The 26,968-nt window shown below is 33.9% G+C and overlaps 1 protein-coding gene across 1 annotated transcript in view; it reads left to right on the forward strand.

Annotated features, from left to right (window-relative positions):
- ATRNL1 (attractin like 1) overlaps nucleotides 1-26,968 on the forward strand; it is a 679,297-nt gene that overhangs the window by 199,173 nt on the left and 453,156 nt on the right. The window contains exons 20-21 of the mRNA XM_060125653.1: nucleotides 5,970-6,063; nucleotides 24,425-24,477. Of these exons, the coding sequence (XP_059981636.1) occupies nucleotides 5,970-6,063; nucleotides 24,425-24,477 (147 nt within the window). The remainder of the gene's footprint in view (nucleotides 1-5,969; nucleotides 6,064-24,424; nucleotides 24,478-26,968) is intronic.

Raw genomic sequence — 26,968 nt, forward strand, 5'->3', positions numbered from 1 at the left:
TTTGTTATTGAGCTGCATGAGCTGCTTGTAAATTTTGGAGATTAATCCTTTGTTGGTTGCTTCATTTGCAAATATTTTCTTCCATTCTGAGGGTTGTCTTTTGGTCTTGTTTATGGTTTCCTTTGCTGTGAAAAAGCTTTGAAGTTTCATTAGGTCCCATTTGTTCATTTTTATTTCCATTTCTCTAGGAGGACCCACCCCCCTTTTTTTTTAGCATTTCTTTTTTAGTGTTTTCCTGACTATTCCTGAATGCATATTTTTCTATGTGATTATTATTATCAATTTATTAAGTTCCATTAAAAAATGTTAGTATTTTTGTTGAGATTGTGTTAGATTTATAAACTAATTCAAATAGAACTGACATCTTTATGATATTGGGTTTTTTTTTCAAGAACAATGTGTGTCTTTCCATTTTGTCACAACTACTTTATGTCTCCCATGGGTTTTGCATATTTTTTGTTAAAATTTATTCCTAAGTATTTTATCTTATTCATTACAATTATAAATAAGATTTTATATCCTTTACCTGGTTATTGTTAAAGGGCTATTGATTTCTGCATATTAATTTGTTAAATTTATTACCTTACTGAATTGCTTATTGTTTTAATTTGTTTTAACACGGATTCTCTAGGGTTTCCAGATACTATCATATCATTTACAAATAGAGATAGTGTCACTTTTTTTCTAGTCCTTACACATCAATTAACTTTTCATGTATAATTACATTGGTTAATATCTCTAATACAATTTTAAGAGTAATAGATCTATTGGGGAATCTTGCTTTATTCCTGATCTTAGTGGAAGAAAAGCTTCCAGTGTTTTCTTATTAAGCAATATGCTATTATATATATATATATGTGTATCTATAGATATATATAGATATATATAAAAAATATATATACACACACATATACGTATGTTTGTGTGTGTGTGTGTGTGTGTGTGTGTGTGTATATTTATGCTAAGAAAGTATCCTTGAATTAGTATTTTATTGAATGTTTTATCAGGAATGGGTATTGACTTTTGTCAAAGACTTTTTAACATCTGTGTAGATAATCATATTTTTTTATTTTTAGATTCGATAATATGGTATATTAATGAATTTCTTAATAATGAATCAACCTTGCAATCTTAGTACTTATATTAAACGGTGTATTTACTGAATACGTTATTATCATTGATGTTTTCAGGTTAGTTTCAGCTTTCAAACTGTTAAAAAAGTACATTATATATTTGAAATTAAAAAGCATATATGGTCAAGAATGTTACATGTTATCTATATGTGCCATCCACACATATATATCGTCTATCAAGAAGCTGAAAGAATCTCAGGATATAACTCTTTACTACTTACTAGATGTATAAATGTAGACTTTTTTTTTTCATTTCTTTGAGGCTATTCTATCAAATGAGTATAATACATATGGTGTAAAGATTGAATAGGTAATGTGTGTGAGAGTACTTTGGAAATAATGCAGTCATATATGATTGCAAAATATTGTTCTTATCATTAACCTACTTCATGTTTTATATTTTTAACATAATGAATACTCAACGACTTTTTTTTCAGATGATTTGATTCATTGATTAATAACTATTCAAAACAACCTTTAAAAACAATCTCATTGAAAACATTGCAGATTTAAAAAGAGATGCAATAAAAATTCAATACATATATATGGAATTTAAGAAAAAAAAATGTCATGAAAAACCTAGGGGTAAAGCAGGAATAAAGACGCAGACCTCTTAGAGAACGGACTTGAGGTTATGGGGAGGGGGAAGGGTGAGCTGTGACAGGGCGAGAGAGAGTCACGGGCATATACACACTAACAAACGCAGTAAGGTAGATAGCTAGTGGGAAGCAGCTGCATGGCACAGGGATATTGGCTCGGTGCTTTGTGACAGCCTGGAGGGGTGGGATGGGGAGGGTGGGAGGGAGGGAGACGCAACAGGGAAGACATATGGGAACATATGTTTATGTATGACTGATTCACTTTGTTATAAAGCAGAAACTAACACACCATTGTAAAGCAATTATACCCCAATAAAGATGTAAAAAAAAAAAAATTCAATAAATTGGAATTTAAGAATTTGAACTTAAGGCAAGTAGTAATTTTTGGTGGTAGAACTGAATGTGGGAAAAAATGCCTGGTATTTCATTGGTATTGAGGTTTGGCTTGTGAATAGATTCTAATAATATGTGTCATTCTTGCCTCATCTGTAGCCCAGGGTATTAATATTTTGCTCTACTTTTTTAGATGTATGAAAACTTCAGATTAAAGAAATAAGTAAAATTTAAAGCGTTTAAAAACTTTAATGGTAGTCATTAGGCGTGTTCAAGAAATTTATCTTGCTAGAGTTAGAAAATGAAATATGACTAAAGTTATTCTTTATCAAAGCTAAACACAAGGTATTAAAAATACAATTCCAGAAGAGTTGGGTTGAAATTTATTTTGGTCAAATATTTTCAGTGCTTATGCTTAACCCTCTTCTATCAAAAAAGAAAAACCAAAACCTTGTTTGTTTTAAATGAGATTTGTGTTTTGAACATTCAGTCAGAATGAAGAACTGACAAGTTATGTGTTTCCAGGCTTTGTGGTTATAGGTCAGGGGTTGGCAATTTTTTTTTCTCTAAAGCATCAGGTAGTGAATATTTTGTTTTTTGTGATCCAGGTACAGGTATGGTTGCTGCTTTGCTGCTGCCTCCTCTTGTTCCTCCTCCTTTTCCTCCAGTTTCACCTCCTTCTTCTTCTCCACAATCCTTTGAAAATGTAGAAACCGTTCTCAGCTTATAGGCCATAAAAAATAGGATGTGAGGACTTGCCCTCACGGATATAGTTTACTGACCCTTAAAACAGATGGTTAGAGTTTCTCCTCATTTTTCAATATGTTAGATGGCTTTGAAATATAAAATATGAATCTTAATAGCCCTCTTGGCACTTTATGACTTTCCAACCTGTAACTTAAATCCTTAAAACAGTACTATTTACTTGGCAGTTCCAGTCCTTAAGTTCTAGATTCTTGTTCACCATCATATTCTCAGACTAGTTCTAGAGCAGTGCCTTTCACCCAACAGCGTTCAACAAATACTGGAACAAGGACTGAATAACTGAGTTTCACTGTGCTTTATTTATTGGAGAAAGAATCATTTCTTAATTTCTCATTTACTCTTTATTTAGGCAAATATGGGTGCCCAATATCCTAAGTAAACAAAATAATCTCTGTAAGTCAAATGACATATTTTAAATTATGAGACTTGTCATCTTTCCAGGAGAAAACAAAATCATACTCTCAGCAACAGATTAATACATGGCAATAGTTGTAATTTTTGAGTTTTTAGTGAGAAAAACCAGATTGCTAAGATATTATTGGTATCAACATTTCATGTTTATTTATATCAAAGGGAAACAGCTATGTTCTGTTTTCCCTTTTCATAAACCACACATGATGGCTATTTGGGCTTAGAGCTGTAAATAAAAATATAAGTTTGAAGAATTAATTTTAAGTCATGTGGCTATTTGAACATTTCTCTTTGCCAGAATTCTTACTATATTTGAAACCTAATGTAATATATCTACTAAATATCAAGTATAATTAAGCTAGAAGTATATAAAGGAAATTAAGTGGACGTGATCTCGTAACTCCCAGAAGCTGTTGTATTTGTGTGTGACAGATAGCAATGACATAGCAATTAAAGGACCGAGGCACATAAACTGACTTCGAAACAAGTACTGCCAATGACTATTTTTTGATTTCCTTTTCTAAAGTATATTCTTTATATACAATTTATTTGAATAGCTCTTATAGCATCTTTTTTTCTATCCTTATTGTTTAGTTTTAGTTACAAGTTGATATTACAAATTTGTATTATAGGGAAACAGAAATACCATGTGACCTCATAATGTTCCTGTAATGTATAGCTAGGCTATAAAATCATCATCATATAAAATTTACCAAACAAAAGGCCACAGTATGATGATTTTATAGGTGCTTATTCAGCATAAAAAGGTAACCTCAAACGCTGACAACAACAGAATGATTTCAGTACCGTCATGAAGTATAAATTTTAAACAATTGAATTTAAAATACATTTGTGCCATTTTAGCCTGAAGTGTAGCACCAGAAGGGAATTCTCTCAAAATGAGTTTTCACTAAAAAGTATTTTTTAACACAATATTTTTTTCTGTCTCAGAAATTATTAAAGCTACTATACATTGATAATTCTTTAAAGAAATGCTGCAAGTGTGACTGTTATCTAGTTCTGCCATAAAGGGTAAATAAAAAGTTTACCCAAGTTTTAAAATATTAATGTGCATCATTTGTTTTTTAGTGAAGTTCTGAATACAAGATAGTGTTAATGTGAAACGGCAAGTTAATATTAAAAGATACCATGGTATATGCATTCACTATTTATGAAGTTACATGTTATCAGTATATCTGAGTCCCTTTTTTGCTCATGATAATTTCCTTTATTCCTTGCACTTCTGCATCTTGTCATTCATTTCTAAAATTCTCACATGTTGTGTTTCCATAGTTAATTCTACAAACTTAAAGGAAGATTATACTGATCTATTTAAAGTCTTTATGAAAGAAAACCCACACTTTTATGTAGAAGTCTCTTTTAGCAACGAAAACCTGGCTTCTTAAATAATCTACCTAATACCAAAATTTATTTTTTATGTGTGTGTAGGGTTGTATATATTTACTTTATACTAATTATGTGTTTTTTCAAAGCAAATAATCATAAACAATTAATAAGAAGCTTAGTGTTCTAAAATATTTTGATCAAAATCAGTGACTCATTATCTTATTTTTAAATGTGTATGAAAATCAGGAATGAAATCATTATTTCATTTTTATCAGTAGAATGGTTTAACTAGCTGGTGGTGTGCAGGAACACAGTAGTTCTCATTAAAGGTTTTTGAAAGGGCTGATGACATGATCAGCCTTATCTCTTGAGAATATGTCTCAGGATTGGAGAATAAGTTGTAGCCATACGGAAGGCAGAAAGATCAGTTATGTAATGTATTGGTGTCAGTAAGAGAGCATGAGTGACAGGACTTGAATGATGTGTTATCATAGTGGAAAGGAGGAGGTCAGATACAAGAAAGATCCTGCATGTAGAAACTAAACCTGCCAGCTGATTGGATGTTGGGCACAATAAAGTGTGAGATTGGTGTCCTGAATAATTGGAACGCTGATCTTTAACAAAGGAATGCAAAGTAAGAAAATGAAATGAGTTCAGTATGAACCAAATTGACTATATGTAACTGTTATGCTATGGAATGTTTCAGGTAGTATTCTGGAATACTAAAACTGAGAATGATCTCAGAAAAGGATGATATTTGGGCAAATAAACAGATATGCTTTTTTATACAATATGTAAAATTATATTTTTTTATTGTTGGCAGTGGTAAAAGTAGTGGAAGTAATAGTTGCATTTATTAAGTGTTTGATATGTGCTAGGAATTTAAAATACATTATCTCATTTAATTCTCACTAAGTCCTGAGAGCTCCTTCTTCCTTTTGAAGACGAAGAAACTAAGACTAGTGAGGTTACATAAATTGCCCAAGGTCACATAGCTAGTGATTATAGATGTACATTTTGAAGCTAGATGTACATTTTGAAGCTGAGCTGTTTGACTCCAAAGATCTTATGCTCTTTGAAACTCATTTCATTAAGTAGATGTACCAAATTAGAAATGGAAAAAAGTCCAAAGAAGGATGAGATAAATACTTGGATCCACACTAGACTTCAGGATACCCCAAAGACTTTGAAGAGTTTCACAAAATTTTTAAATAAGTGAATTTACTTCCCCTTCATTAAAAATAACTTGTATGCTAACCCTAGTTTTTGGATGGCAAGAGGATAATCGATGGTTTACAAATAAGATAATACAACCTTCCCTGAAATGTGATGCACATGTGTGATGGGGAATATTCAATATCATTTTGGTTTTGACTTACAGCTTGTACATGCAGTGGACATGCAAATATTTGTCACATGCACACAGGAAAATGTTTCTGCACAACTAAAGGAATAAAAGGTGATCAATGCCAATTGTAAGTAAACATTACTTTCTAGAACTTTCATGGATTGAATTTATGCTGTAGAACTAATTGTTATAGGTTTTCCATTTTAAGTTTAGTGTTGTGTTAGTTAAGCAACCAGTATTGTTGTAAGCTATGTTTACTTGCATTTTATCAATTTTCATAAAAAATTAAGCCTTTAAAATGACAATTTTGTGGAGCCTTCAAAACAGAGCCCAAAGAATATTTGTCTTTTGTATCTCTCCGATAGAAAGAAACATTCTTATTTTTTCTGGAAAAATATATATCTCTCCGATAAAAAGAAACATTCTTATTTTTTCTGGAAAAATATATATCAAACCTCCATTGCTATCTTTATAAGTTTTCTCTATATCTTGTTAAATAACTGAAATCCAGTGTTTCTATGCATTTCCTTCTTTTGAATCTTTTATTATGAATTCTGATCATTATAGTCTTTTAGGCCTTGCAAGTGGTTTTTTATACTTATCTTCTTTTTCTCTGTTATTTCATTAGACATGAACCCACTCTTGTTGTTACTCTGCTTTCAGTAGTTTTATGAGTGGTTTTTGTCTTTTTATAGTTTAGTTGTTATTCTCACCTACCTCCAAAAGGAGTAACTTTAGAAAGTAGTTGTTTCATGTTACTTAAATTTTTTTTCTTATTCATATTCTTCATATATTAAAATAATTTTTATAGTTTTGAGTTGTATATATGCACTTACATTTATATTAGGTATAATATGCTGTATGACATAAACCATAAATTCTGATTATAATAATTATATAATTACTTAAAAAATTAATAAGAGATTCTCCAAAACTATATGTAAAAATTTATATCCAAAGAGGTATGTTAGCCATGGAAAATGATCTTTTGTTTGTTTTTATTTAGAACAATACATTATTTACAATAGAATTATCCTAAACATTTCAAGTTAGATGGTTACATCTTTGACTAGTCACTGAGGTATCATAGGTTTTCAAGAGAAGGTGAGCAGAACCAGTTTTTATTCCTTCTCCATAGTCTCTAAACTTAAAAATGAGGTCAAAGCATAAGATCTTAGGGAAATTCCTATTAAGGAAGGCTATTTTGTTCTCAGTACCAATGAGATTAAATCAGAGTCCTATGCTTTAAGTCAGAGAGATGCCGCCAGTGTTTTGCAGTGCTACATACTGGTTGTCATAAGTAATACCAACTTCTTGGGTGTGTGACATATGCATTTACACAGGGCCTCATGCTTAGAAGGGCATCATGCCTGATTGAATGTTCTTCTGTCGCCATATTAAAATTCTTAATAAATTTTTAACGAGAGCCCTTCATTTTCATTTTGTACTGTTCCTTGCATCTCTCTTACCCCAATGAATTGTGTAGTAGCTCTTGGTCTTAAGCAACAAATACTTTATTTTTGTTGTGAGATTCCATCATCATTATAAACACTGGCAATTTAAATTTGTACTTTACTTCTGCACAAATGGTATAACCATCCATAATAATTATCTGTTATGTGATGCAGTACGTTAGAAACATTTTTGTTTCCAGGTAAGAGAGACAGTATTTTAATTCACTGAACTCATGGGCTTCTAAGCTTATATATACAGAGTTACAGGATTTGGCATATGTATGAAATATTAGAAAAATAAATTATATAGTTCTGAATGGTGAAATTACATTTTTCCCTAGTTATTATAAACGGGAAATTTTTTATAAGCAGAGGAAAACTTGGAATACTAATTTGTAGAGGGTATTTTGTGGACAGTTTTTGTAGATAGAATTACATTTATTACTTTTTTGTTTTACTTATTTATATAAGATTTATATTATATAATAATATATATCATATATTATTTGTATACAAATATAAAATAGAAATATATGTATATTATTTACATATTTATATTAAATATATATTTATATTTGTATAAATATTTATTTATTAATTTAATTTATTTATTTGAGTGTAGGGCAGTGATGACAATAGGGTCCTCATACTTAAAGCAATAATTTCTTGCAGTGTGCTTATACTGGAAAAAATGCTCTCTTTAAGAAGCAAAGCTAGTAACTCAAGTCAGTAAACAATTATTAAATGAGTGGTTGCTACTCTTAATGAAGATGACTAACACATGGTTTTTACTTAAAGCTTCTTTCAGGCTAGCAGTGGAGACACTAGCTAAAATATACTATATTAATTTATTATTGATACATTAGTGATTTGAGATGCTTATCAATGAACTCTTTCCTCTTCCCAGGATAATTTCTGTTTGGCTTTAAGTATGTAGTCAGACATCACATCTCATTTGTGTATTTTTCATAACCTCTCCAAATTGAAATTGGTTCTCTTCCTATTTACTAATTTTTTCCTTGCATTATCTATGTACTTGCCTGTATCCTTTATTAAGTGAACCTCTTTAGGGACCATTGCATCAGTACTACAATGTAAGTGTTCAATAAATTTATTTAATGGAATAGAATGAAGAAAGTAGTGAAGGAGTACTGAAAGGGAATGATTGATTTATCATGGAAGAATAAGGAAAGTGTGAGCAAAGCATATTTGAGATGGAACTTGAAGGAAGAGTTAAAATTTTCTGGGTATAGAATGTAGTAAACAGAAAGCGATACCACATCAGTAAAGCAAACAAGTAAAAATGAATGATAGCATTTCCAGTTTTTGCTCAAGATGTAGAGAGCTGGAAAAAGCATTGTTCCCACCTTTACAATGAAAGAAAGAAAAGCTGGGCGAACTGCAAATTCATGCGTTTTCTTGAAAGTGTTGGAGAACTGAGATTACAGGGTAACCAAATGACTGAAACTCTAAAGAGAAACAAGAGCTTTCAGGGAGAAATGAGACAGGAACGCTGGCTAACCTGGAATGAAGCCAGCGGGAAGCTTAAAAGCAGAGTCCAGCTGAGGTGGCTGATAAATCGGTGCTCAAGTGCTCATCGTCAATAGTGTGAAGGCCCTGGGGCCGAGGAATTGGTGGGTCCACACATGAACTGCACCAGTTGTTCATGGAAAAAATTGGAGATAATTTCTTGTGGTGTGTGCTGGGGGAAGGGAATAGCAGACACAGTGGGCAGGGCTTCAGTGTGGGGTCAAAATATTCATTTAAAGGGACACCAAATTATTAATCTTGCCAAGGTAAAGTTCTCATTCTGGCCCTGGCCTAAACACAGTTGGAACTCAAAAATGGTAAGTTAAAAATTAATTTAATGGAAAAGTATAATATAAAAATAAATATGAAATGAGTGAAGTGGTACTGTCTAGGAAAACTGTTTACTTTTAAGGAGCAACATGCAGACTTTAAAGAAAACACACATATTATTTTTGTAAAATTTCTCAATTTACAATGTGAAGGTGACCCATATTTGCATTATGTAAAATATAATGTCTGTCATTTTCAATGTATGTGTAATGAAGGTCAGTAGTATTTAATTGTTTTTTCCTTCAGCCTTCTAACAACCCTACTGATAGAAACTAATGTTCCTCAGTGGGAAATAAAGGGGAAATCAGATAAAAATAGGTGAAAGTAGTTTTGATAAAATGTTGTGGCAGATACTTACGATACATCTTGCCAACTCTCATGGCTTTTAGGGTTTCATCAAGGCTGCAGTGGACAGTTTCCTGTACTTTCCAATATTCCACATAAAGAATGAGAATCGGGCTTCCCTGGTGGTACAGTGGTTGAGAGTCCGCCTGCCGATGCAGGGGACACGGGTTCGTTCCCCGGTCCGGGAAGATCCCACGTGCCTCAGAGCGGCTGGGCCCATGAGCCATGGCAGCTGAGCCTGCGCGTCCGGAGCCTGTGCTCCTCAACGGGAGAGGCCACAACAGTGAGAGGCCCGCGTACCGCAAAAAAAAAAGAAGGAGGCTTCCATCAATTCAAGGCATAATGTGAACATCAGAGGCCCTCATAACAGCATTTAAAGACCCTCATCCTCTATAGCCAGAGAGCAGAGTATCTTGAAAATTATGCCCAAGATTTAATCATAAGGTTGGCAGACTGCAGATGAATCTGAAGGCTCAGTCATGACAATTTACGCATGCCAGAGTCGTTGCCTGATGACAAGGAGTAAGACTTTGAGGCCTACAGTGGAGATACTTATGAGTATGACCTTAGAACCCTGAATCCTAGATTCTCTTGAACACTCCTGACAGAAGTAGCCCTCTGTCATTTGCTAGAGTAGAATAGCTTCCTTTTCTCTGGACACAGTGCAAAGATTTCACCTGAGGGTTATGCTTCCTAAAAAGATGTCCTCCTCCAGAGTGTCCCCTGCCTCTACTTATTGTCTTCAGATCAGTAAGAAGCATCAGGTCTCAGTGTAGCATGAATGGGAAAACACAGTCTCTGCTATAGGAAGAGATAGCTTATTCACTCAGAAAGTTGCAGAGCCTGGCAAGTATGCAGAGGCAGGAATCAGGAGTGCACAGTGAGGGTGTTGGACCTGGGGACATGGGATATAAGACTGGAGAAGGGAGACTATACTGATACGGCGTCACTCTCCTATATTTCAGGATTTCATATCTTAGTGAGTTTACGTGGAGTTGCTAATGGCTTTTTAAAGTGTGGACGTGATGCTTGCTTCTAGTTAGTGAGGTGGGAGTTGCTGGAACTGTCTTGGGAAATTTTGAGCACTGGGGTCAGAAACTCAGGAAGCTGGATGTATTGGAATGCATGTATTACATAATATCAGACTGCCCATTAACTGACTATATTTTCTTGGAGGTCTTCCAGAACACTTCCTTCACTAGGACCATAAGGAGTACAGCAGTAAGGGGAGCCCTGGAATCTGTGGAACTCAGTGGTGGCTGTTCTCTATAGGTCCTGATAGACAGTAAAAATGATTCCAGTCAGCTGGGCTCTCTAGTGAAAATGTGTATGTCAGGATTCCAGAACAGTAGAAGCCAGGTGGTGACATTTAACTCTTAAATATAGATATAATTACCTTAATAGTCAGCAAGACCAGATGACCATCAGGGGGTATTGGTCAGCAGGGATATGTGGAAATGCCTGAGTTCTGAGGGATGAGCTAAATTGGCAGCCAACTAGATTATTGTTGGACTTGTATCACCAGAAAAAATCATGAACCAATAAGCAGAAGGTTGATGTCAGCTGCCTTAGTAGAAAATTGTGATCCTTCAGTCTTTTCCTGATTCTGATTTGAATCTCTGATTCCCAGAGCCCATCAGTTAAAATAGTGGTTGGGTTCCTTTGAGGAACCACGCATGCCATCTCATCAATACAATACATTCTCCTCCATTCTATCCAGTGGGACCTCAAGCCATTTAGTACATAATTGGTCACTGGAAAATGGCGCACACATACTTTTGAAGTATGCACACATACTTTTGCGTTTAAGTGTTGAGTATCCACTTAAAATGCCTTGTGACGCTAATCATATCTGCATGAGCAGTTCTTCTCTCCAGTAAATTGCACATCACAGTGAAAGTGAGCTTTCGTGGTTCTTGTGTATTTTTCATCGTATTTAGTGCAATACTGTAAACATTAAATGAAGCCATGGGACCCATATGAAGTGCCACTAGGGATACTGGAAGTGCTCCTGAGAAGCAGAGAAGAGTCATGACACTACAGGAAAAAGCTGAATTGCTTGATACGTACTATAGATTGAGGTCTGCAGCTGCAGTTGCCTGCCATTTCAAGACAAATGAATCCAGCATAAGGACCATTGTAAAAAACAGAGAAGGAAATTTGTGAAGCCATCACTGCAGCTACTCCAGAAGGTGCTCAAACCTTGTACTCATTGCATAATACCTTTTAATCTCATATTGAAAATTGAACTTATGTGGGTGCAGGATTGTTGTGAGAAAGGCATACCTATAGACTCTAATATGATTCAAGAAAAAGTGAAGTCATTATATGTCAACTTACAGCAAAAGGAAGATGAAGGGTCTAAAGCTGGAGAATTTAACGCCAGCAAAGGATGGTTTGATAATTTTAGAAAGAGGTTTGGCTTAAAGAATGTCAGGATAGCAGGAGAAGCAGCTTCTCCTGACTGAGAGGGAGCAGATGAGTACCCAGACGCCATTAAGGAATCATTGGTGAGATATCTACTTGAACAGATTTTTAATGCAGATGAAAATGCTGTATTCTAGAAAAAAATGCCACAAAGGACTTCTATTAGTAAGGAAGAGAAGCAAAGCACCAGGATTTACGGCAGGAAGGGGTAGCCTAACTCAACTGTTTTGTGCAAATGAAGTCAGGTTTATGATCAGGACTGCCATTGTCTATAAAGCTGCTAATCCAGGAGCCTAGCAGGGAAAAGAGAAATATCAGCTTCCTGTCTTTTGATTGTACAAGAAGGCCTAGATAACGAGAACCATTTTTTTGGATTGGTTCCATTGATGCTTTGTTCCTAAAGTCAGGAAGTACCTTGCCAATAAGGGACTGCCTTTTAAAGTTCTTTTTGCTATCGGACAGTGCCCCCTGGACGCCCAGATCTCCATGAGTTCAACACCAACGGCATCAAAGTGGTCTACTTGCCTTCTAACAACATCTCTAATTCAGCTTCTAGATCAGGGCATCCATAAGGATCTTTAAGCCTCATTACGCACAGTACTCTATGCACAGGATTGTCAGTGCTATGGAGGGGAACCCAGATAGGGAGAACATCATGAAAGTCTGGAAGGATTTTGCCCTGGAAGATGCCATTGTGTTATAGAAAAAGCTGTGAGAACTACAGAGCTTGAACCAATAAATTCCTGCTGGAGAAAACTGTCCAGATGATCATGACTTCACAGGATTTATGACAGAGACAGGAAATCGTGGAAGAGATTGCGAATATAGAAAAAAAAATTAAAAAAGGTGGGGGTTGAAGGGTTTCAAGATACGGATCTCGGAGAAATTCTAAAGCTGATAGATACCACACCACAGGAATTAACTAAGGACAGCTTGATGGAGTTGAGTGCTTCTGAACCAGTGCCAGACAGTAAGGAAGAAGATGTAGAAGCAGCAGCACCAGAAAACAAATTGACATTAGACCGTTTGACATGGGGTTCTGATTATTCAAGACTACTTCTAACTTCTTTCATGACATTGGAGCCTTCTGTGATATGGCCGCTGAAACTAAAGCAAACGGTGGAGGAGAGGTACTGTATAGAAACAATTTTTAGAGAAATGAAAAAACAAGAAAAGTCCGACAGAAATCACAGTACATTTCTGTGAAGTTACACTAGTGTGCTTGCCTCGCCTGCCTCCCCTGCCCCTCTTCCACCTCTTCCTCCTCTGCCTACTCAGCGTGAGACAGCAGGGATGAAGACCTTTAAGATGATCCACTTCCACTTAATGAATAGTAAATAATCATCGTGCCATATAGTCAATCAACTTATCTCTTGTGTATGTGTGAGTGCTTTCCTGTGAAAATTAATAACTGTATGACAAGAACTGTGTGTGACTTTTTTTTTTTTTTTTTGCGGTACGCGGGCCTCTCACTGTTGTGGCCTCTCCCATTGTGGAGCACAGGCTCCGGACGCACAGGCTCAGCGGCCAAGGCTCACGGGCCCAGCCGCTCCGCGGCATGTGGGATCTTCCCGGACCGGGGCACGAACCCATGTCCCCTGCATCAGCAGGCGGACTCTCAACCACTGTGCCACCAGGGAAGCCCCTGTGTGAGACATTTTTGTGTCACCATCATCATCTGAGTATTCATCATGTAGATCATTGTGTTTAAGACTTGTATTGAAATGGATAGTCTATCCTTACATAGGCATAAAGTGAGTGATATTAATATAAAATTAATGTGTTAGATTTCTTACTGTTTTATAACTTTGCTTTCAAAGAATTACCTTACTGTACAGTAGGCCTCTCTCTCTTATAGTTGGAGAAACTGCATATCAGCCTATCATCACTGAGTGGTTTTTAAATGAAAGTAACAGTGTTTTTGGTACTGTATTGTAAATATGACTGTAATACTGTATGCCATAAAGATTTTTTTTACCGTCTTTATTGGAGTATAATTGCTTTACAATGGTGTGTTAGTTTCTGCTTTATAACAAAGTGAATCAGCTATACATGTACATATGTCCCCATATCTCCTTCTTCTTGCATCTCCCTCCCACCCTCCCTATCCCACCCCTCCAGGCAGTCATAAAGCACCGAGCTGATCTCCCTGTGCTATGAGGCTGCTTCCCACTAGCCATCTATTTTACATTTGGTAGTGTATATATGTCCATGCCTCTCTTTCACTTCGTCCCAGCTTACCCTTCCCCCTCCTCGTGTCCTCAAGTCCATTCTCTACGTCTGTGTCTTTATTCCTGACCTGCCCTTAGGTTCTTCAGAACCATTTTTTGTTTTTTTTTTAGATTCCATATATATGTGTTAGCATACGGTATTTGTTTTTCTTTTTCTGACTTACTTCACTCTGTATGACAGACTCTAGGTCCATCCACCTCACTACAAATAACTCAGTTTCATTTCTTTTTATGGCCGAGTAATATTCCATTGTATATATGTGCCACATCTTCTTTATCCATTCATCTGTCGATGGACACTTAGGTTGCTTCCATGTCCTGGCTATTGTAAATAGAGCTGCAATGAACATTGCGGTACATGAATCTTATTGAATTATGGTTTTCTCAGGGTATATGCCCAGTAGTGGGCTTGATGGGTCATATGGTAGTTCTATTTTTAGTTTTTTAAATGAACCTCCATACTGTTCTCCATAGTGGCTATATCAATTTACATTCCCACCAACAGTACAAGAGGGTTCCTTTTTCTCCACACCCTTTCCAGCATTTATTGTTTGTAGATTTTTAAAATTTTATAATTATTCATTCATTAGTGTGTAGGCTAAGCTACTGTGAAGCAGCCCTATTGATTACACTACATTTTACCATAAAACAATCATATTGCTGATTTTTTGTTATCAAAGCATGAATTGCTGTACTTGTAAATAAATATAAATTTCTTTTTCACATTTTTTCATTACTGATGGCTAGTGTTAGTAATACATACAACATCTACAGTGCTTTGTACCATATAAGACAACACTGATGTAGGTACTGATAGATGATTCATCTCGTGAACAGATGACATAAACTTATGGTATTGATAAATTGGGTACAGTACTGTAAAATGTAATTTCTCTTCTTTATGATTTTCTTAATGACATTTTCCTTTTACTCTATTGTAAGAATATAGTTTATAATACGTATAACATACAGACTTCATGTTTATTGACTGTTTATGTTATCGGTAAGGCTTTCTGGTCAACAATAGGCTATTAGTAGTTAAGTTTGGGGGGGAGTCAAAATTTATACATGGATTTTTGACTGTGCAACGGGTTGGTGCCCCTAACCTCTGCATATTTTAATGGGCAATTGTACAAAAGAAAAAAAACCCACAGATAACACAAACATGTGGAGTCTAAACAACATGCTACTAAACAACTAATGGATCAACAAAGAAATCAAAGAGGAAATCAGAAAACACCTGTAGACAAATGAAAATGGAAACACAGTGGTCCAAATGGTCCAAAATCTATGGGATTCAGCAAAAGCCCTTCTAAGAGGGAAGTTTATAGTGATAAAAGCCTACCTCAGAAAACAAATCAATCTCAAATAAGCAACCTAACCTTACACCTAAAGGAACTAGAAAAAGAAGAACAAACAAAACCTATAGTTAAAGTGAGAGAGTGGCATTGACATACATACACTACCAAATGTAAAATAGATAGCTAGTGGGAAGCAGCCACATAGCACAGGGAGATCAGCTCAGTGCTTTGTGACCACCTAGAGGGGTGGGATAGGGAGGGTGGGAGGGAGGGAGACGCAAGAGGGAGGAGATATGGGGATATATGTATACGTATAACTGATGCACTTTGCTATACAGCAGAAACTAACACAACATTGTAAAGCAATTATACTCCAATAAAGATGTTAAAAAAAAAACAACCTATAGTTGACGGAAGTAAAGAAATAGTAAAGATCAGAGCATAAATAAATAAAATAGAGACTAAAATAAACAATATAAAAGGTCAATGAAGCTAAGATCTGGTTCTTTGAGAAGATAAACAAAATTGGTAAACTTGTAGCCAGATTCATCCAGAAAAAAAGAGGGTGTAAATAAATAAAATCAGACATGAAAGTGGAAAAGTTACAACTGACACCAAAAAAATTCAAAGGATCATAAGAGATTAGTATGAACAATTATACACTAATAAAATGCACAACTTATAAGAAATGGATAAATTCCTAGAAATGTATAATCTCTCAAGACTCAATCTGGAAGAGGTAGAAAATATGAACAGACTAATTACCAGTAATGAAATTGAATCAGTAATCAAAAAACTTTCAACAATCAAAAGTCCAGGACCAGACAGCTGTACAGGTGCATTTTATAAAACATTTAAAGAAGAGTTAACTACCCTTAGACTCTTCCAAAAAATTGAAGAGGAAGGAACACTTCCAAACTCTTTTCTGTAAGACCAGCATCTCCTTCATACTAAAACCAGACAGACATACACACACACACAATTATTCACCGTTTCAAATTAATCACTCATCAGTTTTTTTTTTTTTTTTGCGGTACGCGGGCCTCTCACTGTTGTGGCCTCTCCCATCGCGGAGCACAGGCTCCGGACGTGCAGGCTCAGTGGCCATGGCTCACGGGCCCAGCCACTCCACGGCATGTGGGATCTTCCCGGACCGGGGCACGAACCTGTGTCCCCTGCATCGGCAGGCGGACTCTCAACCACTGCGTCACCAGGGAAGCCCCAGTTTGTATTTTTAATGTGAAATATTTTCTAAATTATCAGTAATTTCAATTTTTATTTTATTTTGATCCAGTAATTGTTTTTAAATTGTTTCTTAATTTCAAAGACTTTAAATTGTTAATTAAAAAAATCTCTTCATTGACTTGTTTTGTAAATCTGGACTTTTTAAGTAGACTTTAATTTTATAGCAGTCGTAGGTTCACAGCAATATTGAACAGAAGGTACAGAAATATACCCCTACCCCATAGATTCATAGCTTCTCCCATTATCAATACCCCTCACCAAAGAGATACATTTGTTACAATTTATGAACCTACATTGACACATCATTATCACCCAAAGTCCAGAGTTTACATTCAGGTTCACTTTTAGCTTTGTGCATTCATTCTGTGGGTTTTGATAAATATGTAATGGCATGTATTCATCATCATAGTATCATACACAATACTTTAACTGACCTAAAAATCCTCAGTACTTCTCTTTTTCATCCCTCCCTCTCTCCTAACTTCTGACAACCACTGATCTTTGTACTGTTTCTATAGTTTTGCCTTTTCAAAAATGTCATGTAACTGGAATCATATAGTATATAGCCTTCTCAGAATGGCTCCTTTCACTTAGGAATATGCATTTTCATGGCTTGATTGTTCGTTCTTTTTAGTGTTGAATAACTTTCCATCATTTGGATGTACCACAGTTTATTTATCCACTCACCTACTGGAGAACATCTTGGTTGATTCCAAATTTTGGCAATTACGAATAAAGCTGCTATTAACAACCATGTGTAGGTTTTTATGTGGACATAAGCTTTCAACTCCTTTTGGTCAATACCAGTGAGTGCAATTGTTGGATCATATGGTAACAGTATGTTCAATTTTGCAAGAAACTGGCAAAATGTCTTTGAAAGTGGCTGTACCATCTTTCATTTCCACCAGCAAAGACAGAGTTCCTGTTGCTCCACGTTCCACATACCTGTCAGCATTTCGTGCTGTCAGCATTCTGGATTTTGGCCATTCTAATAGGTGTGTAGTGGTATCTCACTGTTTTAATTTGAATTTCCCTTATGACATACTATGTGCAATATCTTTTCACATGATTTTTTTTTCCATCTGTAATCTTCTTTGGTGAGATATCTGTTCAGATCTTTGGCCCGTTTTTTAAATGGGATATTTGTTTTCTTACTGTTGAGTTTTAACAGTTCTTTATATATTTTGGATAACAATCTTTTATCAGATTTGTTTTTTGCAAATATTTTCTTCTAGTCTGTTGCTGTATTCTTCATGTGTATTTCACTCATCATAATGTTTTGATATTCACATTCTTGCATCCATGTAGCTATAATTTGATGACTTACAGTGCTGTAGAGTATTTTATTGTATGATTATAGCACACTTCATTTAATCACTTCTATTTTTTGATTTGATAATTCTAGTTTTGTTTTTTCACCATTACAACTAATGCGCTTATGAGTATTCTCATCTATGTCCCCTGGTTCACAAGTGCATACATTTTTGATAGGTCTGTGTTGGGCATCCATTTTTTCAATTTTAGAGGATTAACTCATAAAATTGTTATATGAAATTATACTCCTTCCAGGGCTCTATGATTTTCTTAATGCTCTACCCTCTTGACAATACTTGGTGTTATAAGAGATTTTAAATTTAAGGATTCTGATGGATGTATAACTGATACGTTGTAATTTGAATTTGCATTTTCTTAAGAACTGAAGTGGTTCTTTAGTTCTTAAAGGTTTAGTGTGTATAATATTATAAAAGTTTTATATGTTTAATCATCAATTTAACTTCTCTTTTATGAAATAGTGCTCTTTCAAGTTTCTTGTGATTCTTTTCTATAGTATTCTCTTTTGGTTAATCATTTGTAATAATGTATTATGCATTCTCGATGCATGTCTTTTGTTGATATGTGTGGTAAATGCCACTGTGTGGAATGGGTTTCACACTGTTTTTTATGTCTTTGATGAAGAGAAGTTCTTAATTTTAATATCCAATATATCAGTCTTTTCCATATGGTTAGTGCTTTTGGGGGGTTCTGTTTGTTTGAGACTTCCTTGTCTTCCCCTGTATTAGGTAATATCACCAAGGTGTCCAGATGGTTTTAGGTTTTTCTTTGTGGGCATGTTTTAATTACTTCTTTAAAATAAGATACAAACTATTGAATTTCTTTAAAAGTAATAAACTATTCAGATTTTTAATCTCATCCTAAGTCTCTTTTATTCTTCGGCTTTAAGAATTTTTTCTTTTTGTTTTACCAGTTTTACTATGATTGCTTAGTTATTATTATTATTTATTCATGTATCATGTTGGGCATTTCAGAAAGTTCAGCCAGTACTCTTCAAGTGTTGCTTCTTCTCCATTCTCTCTGTCTTCTGCTTTTGGAGTCCAGTAACACCAGAACTTTTATATCTTCATATTTTTCCACTCTCTCCTGACCTGTTTTTCAGTTTACTCTTGTTTTTCCACTGTGTGTAATTTGCTGTTAATCTCATCCATTCAGTTCCTAATTTTGGTTATTGTATTTTCATTTTCTTGTTTTTATATTTTCCAGTTTTTCAGACTAAATTCTTATTCTTAATCTGTTATAGTTTTTAATTGCCTTTTATAGTTTACAAAATTTAGACAAATTTTTAATCTTGCCTGTAATCTCCTCCAATATAATAGCTATTTTAAAGCCATTGGCTTTTCCTAGATAATATCTAAATTCCCATGGCTCTATTTCCATCATCCTTTGTTTTTCCTGGTTCCTGTTCTTGTTTTCTTACCTATTTCCATGCCCAGTTATTTTTTTATTTTGTACTGATACCATATTTGCAAAATATATTTATAGAAAATATGAGACCATGGGTTAAATCTTAGGGGAATTTGATTCTGCTCTGTGTCTGAGGGCACATAGCATTAATCATTTTCAGGAATAAGGATGGTTCAAAGTAGATCTGCAGTCTCTGGAAGGCCTTTTTATGACCTTAAACCTAAGATTACACTTTGGGACTAAACTCATGAACCTTTGGTGGCCCTGGAGTCCAATCCTTTTCCTGTGAAATGCTGTTCCTATTCATAATTGGCGAAAAAGGGATCCCCAAAATGATTCTACGTCCTGGGAGTCCATTCTTCTCTGCATCCTGGCCTGGTAATTTTTCACTCTTTTGCTCTCCAATACTTTTAAGCATTAAAAAAATAAAACCTACTGTTTTTAGTAGTCTTCAACTACCTGGTTACTTCTGTTTATTATTATTGGACTTTGAAATCCATAAACAGCCTTACAATTCTAGAACCTGTATCTCCTCAGGTTCTATTTCAGTATTTACCATACCTTCATGTCTGAATTTTTGTTTATTTAGGATACATTGTCTGAGAAGTGTGGTGTCAATATTAATACTATTATAGTGCTTAATATCATAATTTTGTTTATATTATATGGTATTATTTTTATGGGTTTCTTTAGAGGAAGAACAAAGCAAAAGTGTTTTACCTTATGTATAACTTGCATAATTTTTCATAAAAACACAAATTTATTTATCAGATTCTCAGCTGTTTTAAATAATCTGTTATGATATTTCAAAATTATAACAACTAGATGTCCCTCTTTTTAGCTTCTGAGTAGAAAAATTATATCTTGTGATAAAATATGTATATGTATTTAAATATTTAAATCAATAGGAACAAAATGAAATGCTATATTTTAACACTTAGAAATGTGGAATTATTTTATGTTCTGTTTTTTAGAAAGTGATACTTATCATGTAATGTGGTCATTCACGTAAATGGTAACCATTATTTAGGTGACATATAATGATAATATTTACCCTTTCAAAGTCCCTAATGAATATTTCAGCCTAAATCTGTTTTATAAAAAAATCGGGCTGTTTGCTTAGTGGGAATAGAGGATGATTATCTCTTTGCTTAGACACAGAAATACTTTGAAGTTATGTTTTTAATTAAGCCATGCAGAAGATTTCTGAGGATTTTAATGTTTGTATCTAATATTTATACAGAAAGATGCTGAATTTTATTTTTTAAATTTTTAAATTTTTTTAAGATACTGAATTTTAAAAACATTACTTAGCTTACATATCAGAATTATTTTTAATGTAATTTATATAGTACAATATTAATTTGTTTAAAGAATTATTATTTATATCTATACTTTTCCCTTCATATTCTCTTTACCTCTTATAATCAGAGTTTGAATTTGATCAAATACTTTTACTCAAATTATTTATGATATGAATTAGATTAGTACATATTCATATCTCAGATAATTGTATTGAAATATAATAAAAACTTTATGTATAACAAAAATATTATTGTGGACAGATCCTAAGGTGACTACTACTGATCTCTGCCTTCTGGTATTCACACATTATTGTATAATCCCCTTTCATTGAGTCTGGGCAGGACATGTGACTTGGTTCTAAACTAGAAAATTTAGCAAAGGTGATGGGGTATGACTTCTATGGTTATGTTTAGTGTTTTGTGTGTGTGTACGGTGTGAGGATTGGGTCTAATCCTGTATTTTTCCAAATGGCCATCCAGTTGTCTCAGTACCATTTAAGACGATGAATGTCTTTACTCCAGTCATTCAGAACACTATGCTTATCTTATACTAGATTTCTAGATTTTTCTGGAATTTCTGGAATTTTGTTTCTGGAATTTCTCTTCTGTACCATTTATCTTTCTATTTATGTACTGATGCCATACTGTTTTAATTTTATAGATGTTGAGTATATTTTAATGTCTTTTCAGTCTAGCTCCCCTCAAAGCTCTTCCTTTTCATAGCTGTTTCCAGCTATTCTTGTATGTTTATTTCTGTATATGAACATTAAGATCAACTTTTCTAGCTCCTTTAAAGCTCATTAGAATTTTTATTAGATCAAATTAACCATTGTCATTGAAATGAACTGACAACCTGATGATGTTGAGATAGCCTAATGAAAAATGAGGAATATCTTTCAGTTTATTTATATCTACTTTTGTGTTTTTCAGGCTGAATTTTATGCCTAAAATTTCATTATGTTTCCTCTGCAACTATTTATTTCCCCAGTTGTTTGTAAGCACTGGTGATTCTTTAAATAATACCTGAAATTAAAATACCAAAAATTGGTGTTTAAGCTCACTCAACTCATAATTATATATTTTGAAAATACTTTTGATACATTCAAAATTCTTTCAATAATTATTAATATAAAACCTTTTAGACAATGTATGTTTCTAATTTGCTTTCTTGAGTTTGAAAATATAAAAGAGAATGTCGTTTTTATATCGGACACCTTCAAGAACTCTATAAAGCCTCTGAGTTTAATTTTTAACAAGGTGGTGTTAATTCCTTATTTGTGTCAAAATTCTGAGCTTGAGTTATAAAAGCCAGCAGAAGTTACTTCCGAAACAAGAGCATATAATTTCATCCTTCTGAGAAAATGTGTGTTTTGGAGAAAATAAATTTTTTTTTTTTTTTTTTTTTTTGCGGTACGCGGGCCTCTCACTGTTGTGGCCTCTCGCGTTGCGGAGCACAGGCTCCGGATGCGCAGGCTCAGCGGCCATGGCTCACGGGCCCAGCCGCTCCGTGGCATGTGAGATCTTCCCAGACCGGGGCACGAACCCGTGTCCCCTGCATCGGCAGGCGGACTCTCAACCACTGCGCCACCAGGGAAGCCCTGGAGAAAATAAAATTTTAAGTATTCCTTTTAAAAACTATATTATGTTGAAGGTAAACATGTTACAATAATTTCCAGTCCAATATATGATTATATAATTTGAATAAACTAATTATTAATAACAAAAATGAAAGCTTCATATCTTCCGTATTGGAAAATAGGTTTGTATTGGAGCTCTTAAAGTCAACTCATAGATAAATTAAAAAGTACTTGAAATCCCTTGTCATTTGTCAAAGTTATTCATCTTAGATTGCTATGTGAACTTGAAAGCCATCTATTTTAGGCAGTAAGATATACAGGGAATACCATGCATAACACAGCAGGGAATATTATGTTGAATATTTTCCTGTTCTAAAAATAGTATTGTGATACCCATTTGCAACAAGTCAAGTTCACTTTTTGTGAGAGAAAAAGGAGTTATAACGGTATTGTAAATCAGTCCTTTATGTATATACTTGGTACAAAGTGATAGGATTTAAGTAGGTAAGTCTAAAGGAAGGGACAATAGTATAGGAATAATATAGATTCTGAAGTGCTTAACCTAGCAGTAATGAGTATGATCATTTTCGAAAGCTAGAAAACTACTATATAACACACATTTAAAAAGTAACTTTTGGAGAAGTCACAGAAAACCTAAGATTACCCCTAAGTTCCTTTTTTCCAGAGAATAAAGTTAGTGGTATAAAGGGCTATATATTTCTACTTTAATCTTGTAGTTACTGTAGAAAAGTATTTACTCTTCAACTCATTTTTTTTTCATGGATGCAAAAAATTATCAAGCACATGACTGAAAATTGCATTCAGAATGTAACTGATTATTTACTTTATTATTCTCAACTGTTTGACCCTTCATTAATTAAAATATATATGTATTAAAATTATTTCTCAGTTCTAAGTAACTCTACTAAAGCTAAAGACATTTTTGGAAGAATTTTCTCACCTTTTAAAATTCTGCATATAATTTAAATATTGAGTCACTTTATACAATTACCCTTGTGTACATTTTATAATAATTAAATTTGGATGGCGTTCCAGGAAGTAGTATTATGCAAAGCCAAGCTATATATCTGTTAGTCACTAATTGTCATTTTAATTGAATTGTAGAAATAAGGATTGAAAGAATATGAGCTTCACAAATTTTCAAAATACTTATGATTTTCTCCCACTGCTATAGTTAACCATAGTTTTAAAGAATTTAACTTAGAATTCATGAGTTTGAACGCTCATGTGTTCTTTCATTTTGTTATAATCTGCTTACATGAATTTAGAGTTTGAACTCCTGAATTTAGGGCTGGATGATTTAGAGAAAACTTTCCTCCATTACACAATTGAGGAGGTTTTTTTTTCAGTATGCGGGCCTCTCACTGTTGTGGCCTCTCCCATTGCGGAGCACAGGCTCCGGACGCGCAGGCTCAGGGATCATGGCTCACGGGCCCGGCCGCTCCGCGGCATGTGGGATCTTCCCGGACCGGGGCACGAACCCGTGTCCCCTGCATCGGCAGGCGGACTCTCAACCACTGCGCCACCAGGGAAGCCCGAGGAGGTCTTTTTAAAATACAGATTCATTGGTTTAGAAACTGGGGAAAAATATATTAATTTCAAAGAATACCATAAGTAAGAAAAAGATGTGATTTATGAATTCCCACAACTTTTCCCCCTACCTAAAAATGTCTTTAAATCTTTATTCAGACTTGAAAATCTTCCCCATATTGTTAAGGGAGAATACATATCCCCCAAACTTTTATCCCATCCCCTATATTCCTCTTGTGTATGTTTGTCTTTTCCACTTATTTCTTCTCTCATGCATTCCCATATATAGGCTTTCTACATTAATTCTTTTGAAAATTTGTTTTTAAAACTTCAATTAATAGTAGTTTTTAAGATGTTTTAATGTAGAGTTTAATTACTTTTTTGCTGGAAGGAAAAGCATGAGGCTTTTGAATTTTGTTGCTTAATAGTAAATGAGATTTTTGTATTTCTACAGATGTGACTCTGAAAATCGCTATGTTGGTAATCCACTTAGAGGAACATGTTATTGTAAGTATTTGTATTTTTTATTTTAAATAGTTGGTTTGTTTTATTAGTTTCAGGTGATTTTGCAGGTAATAAAATTCATATTGAATAACTGATGTTGTCATTAATATGTTACCATTTCTATTTTTAAATCTTTTAACTCCATATATATTGCTAAGAAAGTCAATGTCTTCTTGCTATATTCTCTAATTATATTTGGTGCATTTTTTTCTACTCTGAAGAGTAAAACAGCAATAGATCTATTCTGAACATGCAACAAAATATAGAACTTGAGTAAACTCAGCTGGATTTTGATGTAATCTTTTTCATTATGATTAAATTTTGAACAGATAGAATTTTGTGATAGATTTTTCCGGGAGGCAATTTTGGTTATTACTAAAAAGCTGTGCTGATTTTGTACTGAAAGATCCTTTTATTGGGTAATGATCATGTGGCAGATGTATGTTTAACTTTCAAGAAACAAACAATTTCCAAAATGCTTGTATTACTTTACATTTCCAGTAGCAGTGTATGAGATTTTTAGTTCTTCAAAATCTCTCGGTAAAAAAACATTTTGTAGGTTTCATCATATCTTTTTTACGTAGACAATAATGTGTTCTGCAAGTAATGGAATTTGATTACTTCATTTTCTCACTGGATGCCTTTTTTTTTTTTTTGGTCTTATTGCATTGGTACCTCTGGTATCATGTAAAAAGATATGATAAGCATGCAATTATTTTTGACTTGTTCCTGATCTCAGAGGGAAAGCACTCAGTCTTTCACCATTAAGTATGTTGTAAACTTTTCATATATGCCTTTACTAAGTTGAGGAAATTCCCTTCTATTCCTACTCTGTTGAGTATTTTTATCAAGAATGGATGATTTTTATGTCATACATTTTTTCTACCTCAATTGAGATGTCCATAAGGTGTTTCTATTTTACTTTGTTAGTATAGTAATTTTAGTTTCAAAAATTAATGGATGGTATCACATTATATGGATATATCACTGTTTTTTGGTCCATTTACCAGTTGATGGACATTGGGATTATTTCTAGGCTTTGGCTATTAGAAAAATGCTGACATTTAGATAGTCTATATACTTTCATTTTTGGGGGGTAGATTCCTAGGAGTGGAATTGGGAGGTTAGATGATATGCTTATGGTCAAGAAACTGTCAAATGATTTTATAGCATGGATATACCGTTTTACATTCCCACTAGCAATTTATATGTTTCAGTTTTTCTGCATTCTCATCAACACTTTATATTGTCTATCTTTTTGATTATAGCCATTCTAGAGTATTAGTAGTATCTTGTGGTTTAAATTTGCATTTCTATTATGACTAATAACTCTGAGTTCAATTTCATGTGTCCATGTCTTGAACATGTTTTGTTAGATATGTAAAATACTAATTTCCTAATACTTTTGTTGCTATTTCAAATAGTATCTTTTAAAACTACATTTTCTATTTGTTTGATATGGTAAAATGAACTTCATTTTAGTGTACTGATCTGACATTCATAAAGGTCAGTGAACTCTGTTATTAATTCTAATAGTTTATAAATGTTTGATTTTAAAATACAGTTAGTTATATTACATGCAAATAACTTTTATTCCTCACTTTTCCAATTTTTTATCCCATTATTGGGATGGTTGGGATCTCTCTTTCAGTGCTGAGTCAAAGTGATGGTAGTAGACATTACCATCAAGTTGAGAGTTTGCTATAATTTATAGAATATTCCCTGTATCAAGTTAAGAAAATTCCTGTCTATACTAGTGTGCTGCAAGATTTCATCATGTGTGACTTTTTCCTTTACCTTGTTATATATGAAGCTGAATTAATAGATTTTCATTAATTAGACATCTTTTCATTCTGGGGTAAACCAAACATAGTTATGATATATTATTTTGGGGGATACTGCTAAATATTATTTGTTTATATTTTATTTAGGATTATTTTCAGTATAAATGAATGCAGACTATATTTTTACATTATTTTTTTCTGATGAATTGACCTTTGAATTGTTGTTTTTCTTTTCTAACTTCATATTGTGTAACTATGGTAATAACTTTTAAAGTTGAATTTGACAAGATTGCTGTTTTATTTTTTTATTTTTTTAACGTCTTTATTGGAGTATGATTGCTTTACAATGGTGTGTTAGTTTCTGCTTTATAATAAAGTGAATCAACTATACATATACATATATCCCCATATCTCTTCCCTCTTGTGTCTCCCTCCCTCCCACCCTCCCTATCCCACCCCTCTAGGTGGTCACAAAGCACCAAGCTGATCTCCCTGTGCTATGTGGCTGCTTCCCACTAGCTATCTATTTTACATTTGGTAGTGTATATATTTTAAAACAAGAATAGTTAAAAAATATCAAGTGAACTTCAAAGGTTAGCTAAATTCAACTGAGATCTCTGGGTCTCGTGCTTCTTTATTGGTAGTTTTTTGTTGTTGTTGTTCATCTTTTTTTCCCCCCATGTTATAGCATTGGCTTTGGGTTTATTCAT

This window comes from Lagenorhynchus albirostris, chromosome 16 (genome assembly GCF_949774975.1).
Source record: "Lagenorhynchus albirostris chromosome 16, mLagAlb1.1, whole genome shotgun sequence".
NCBI classification, from domain to species: Eukaryota; Metazoa; Chordata; class Mammalia; order Artiodactyla; family Delphinidae; genus Lagenorhynchus; species Lagenorhynchus albirostris.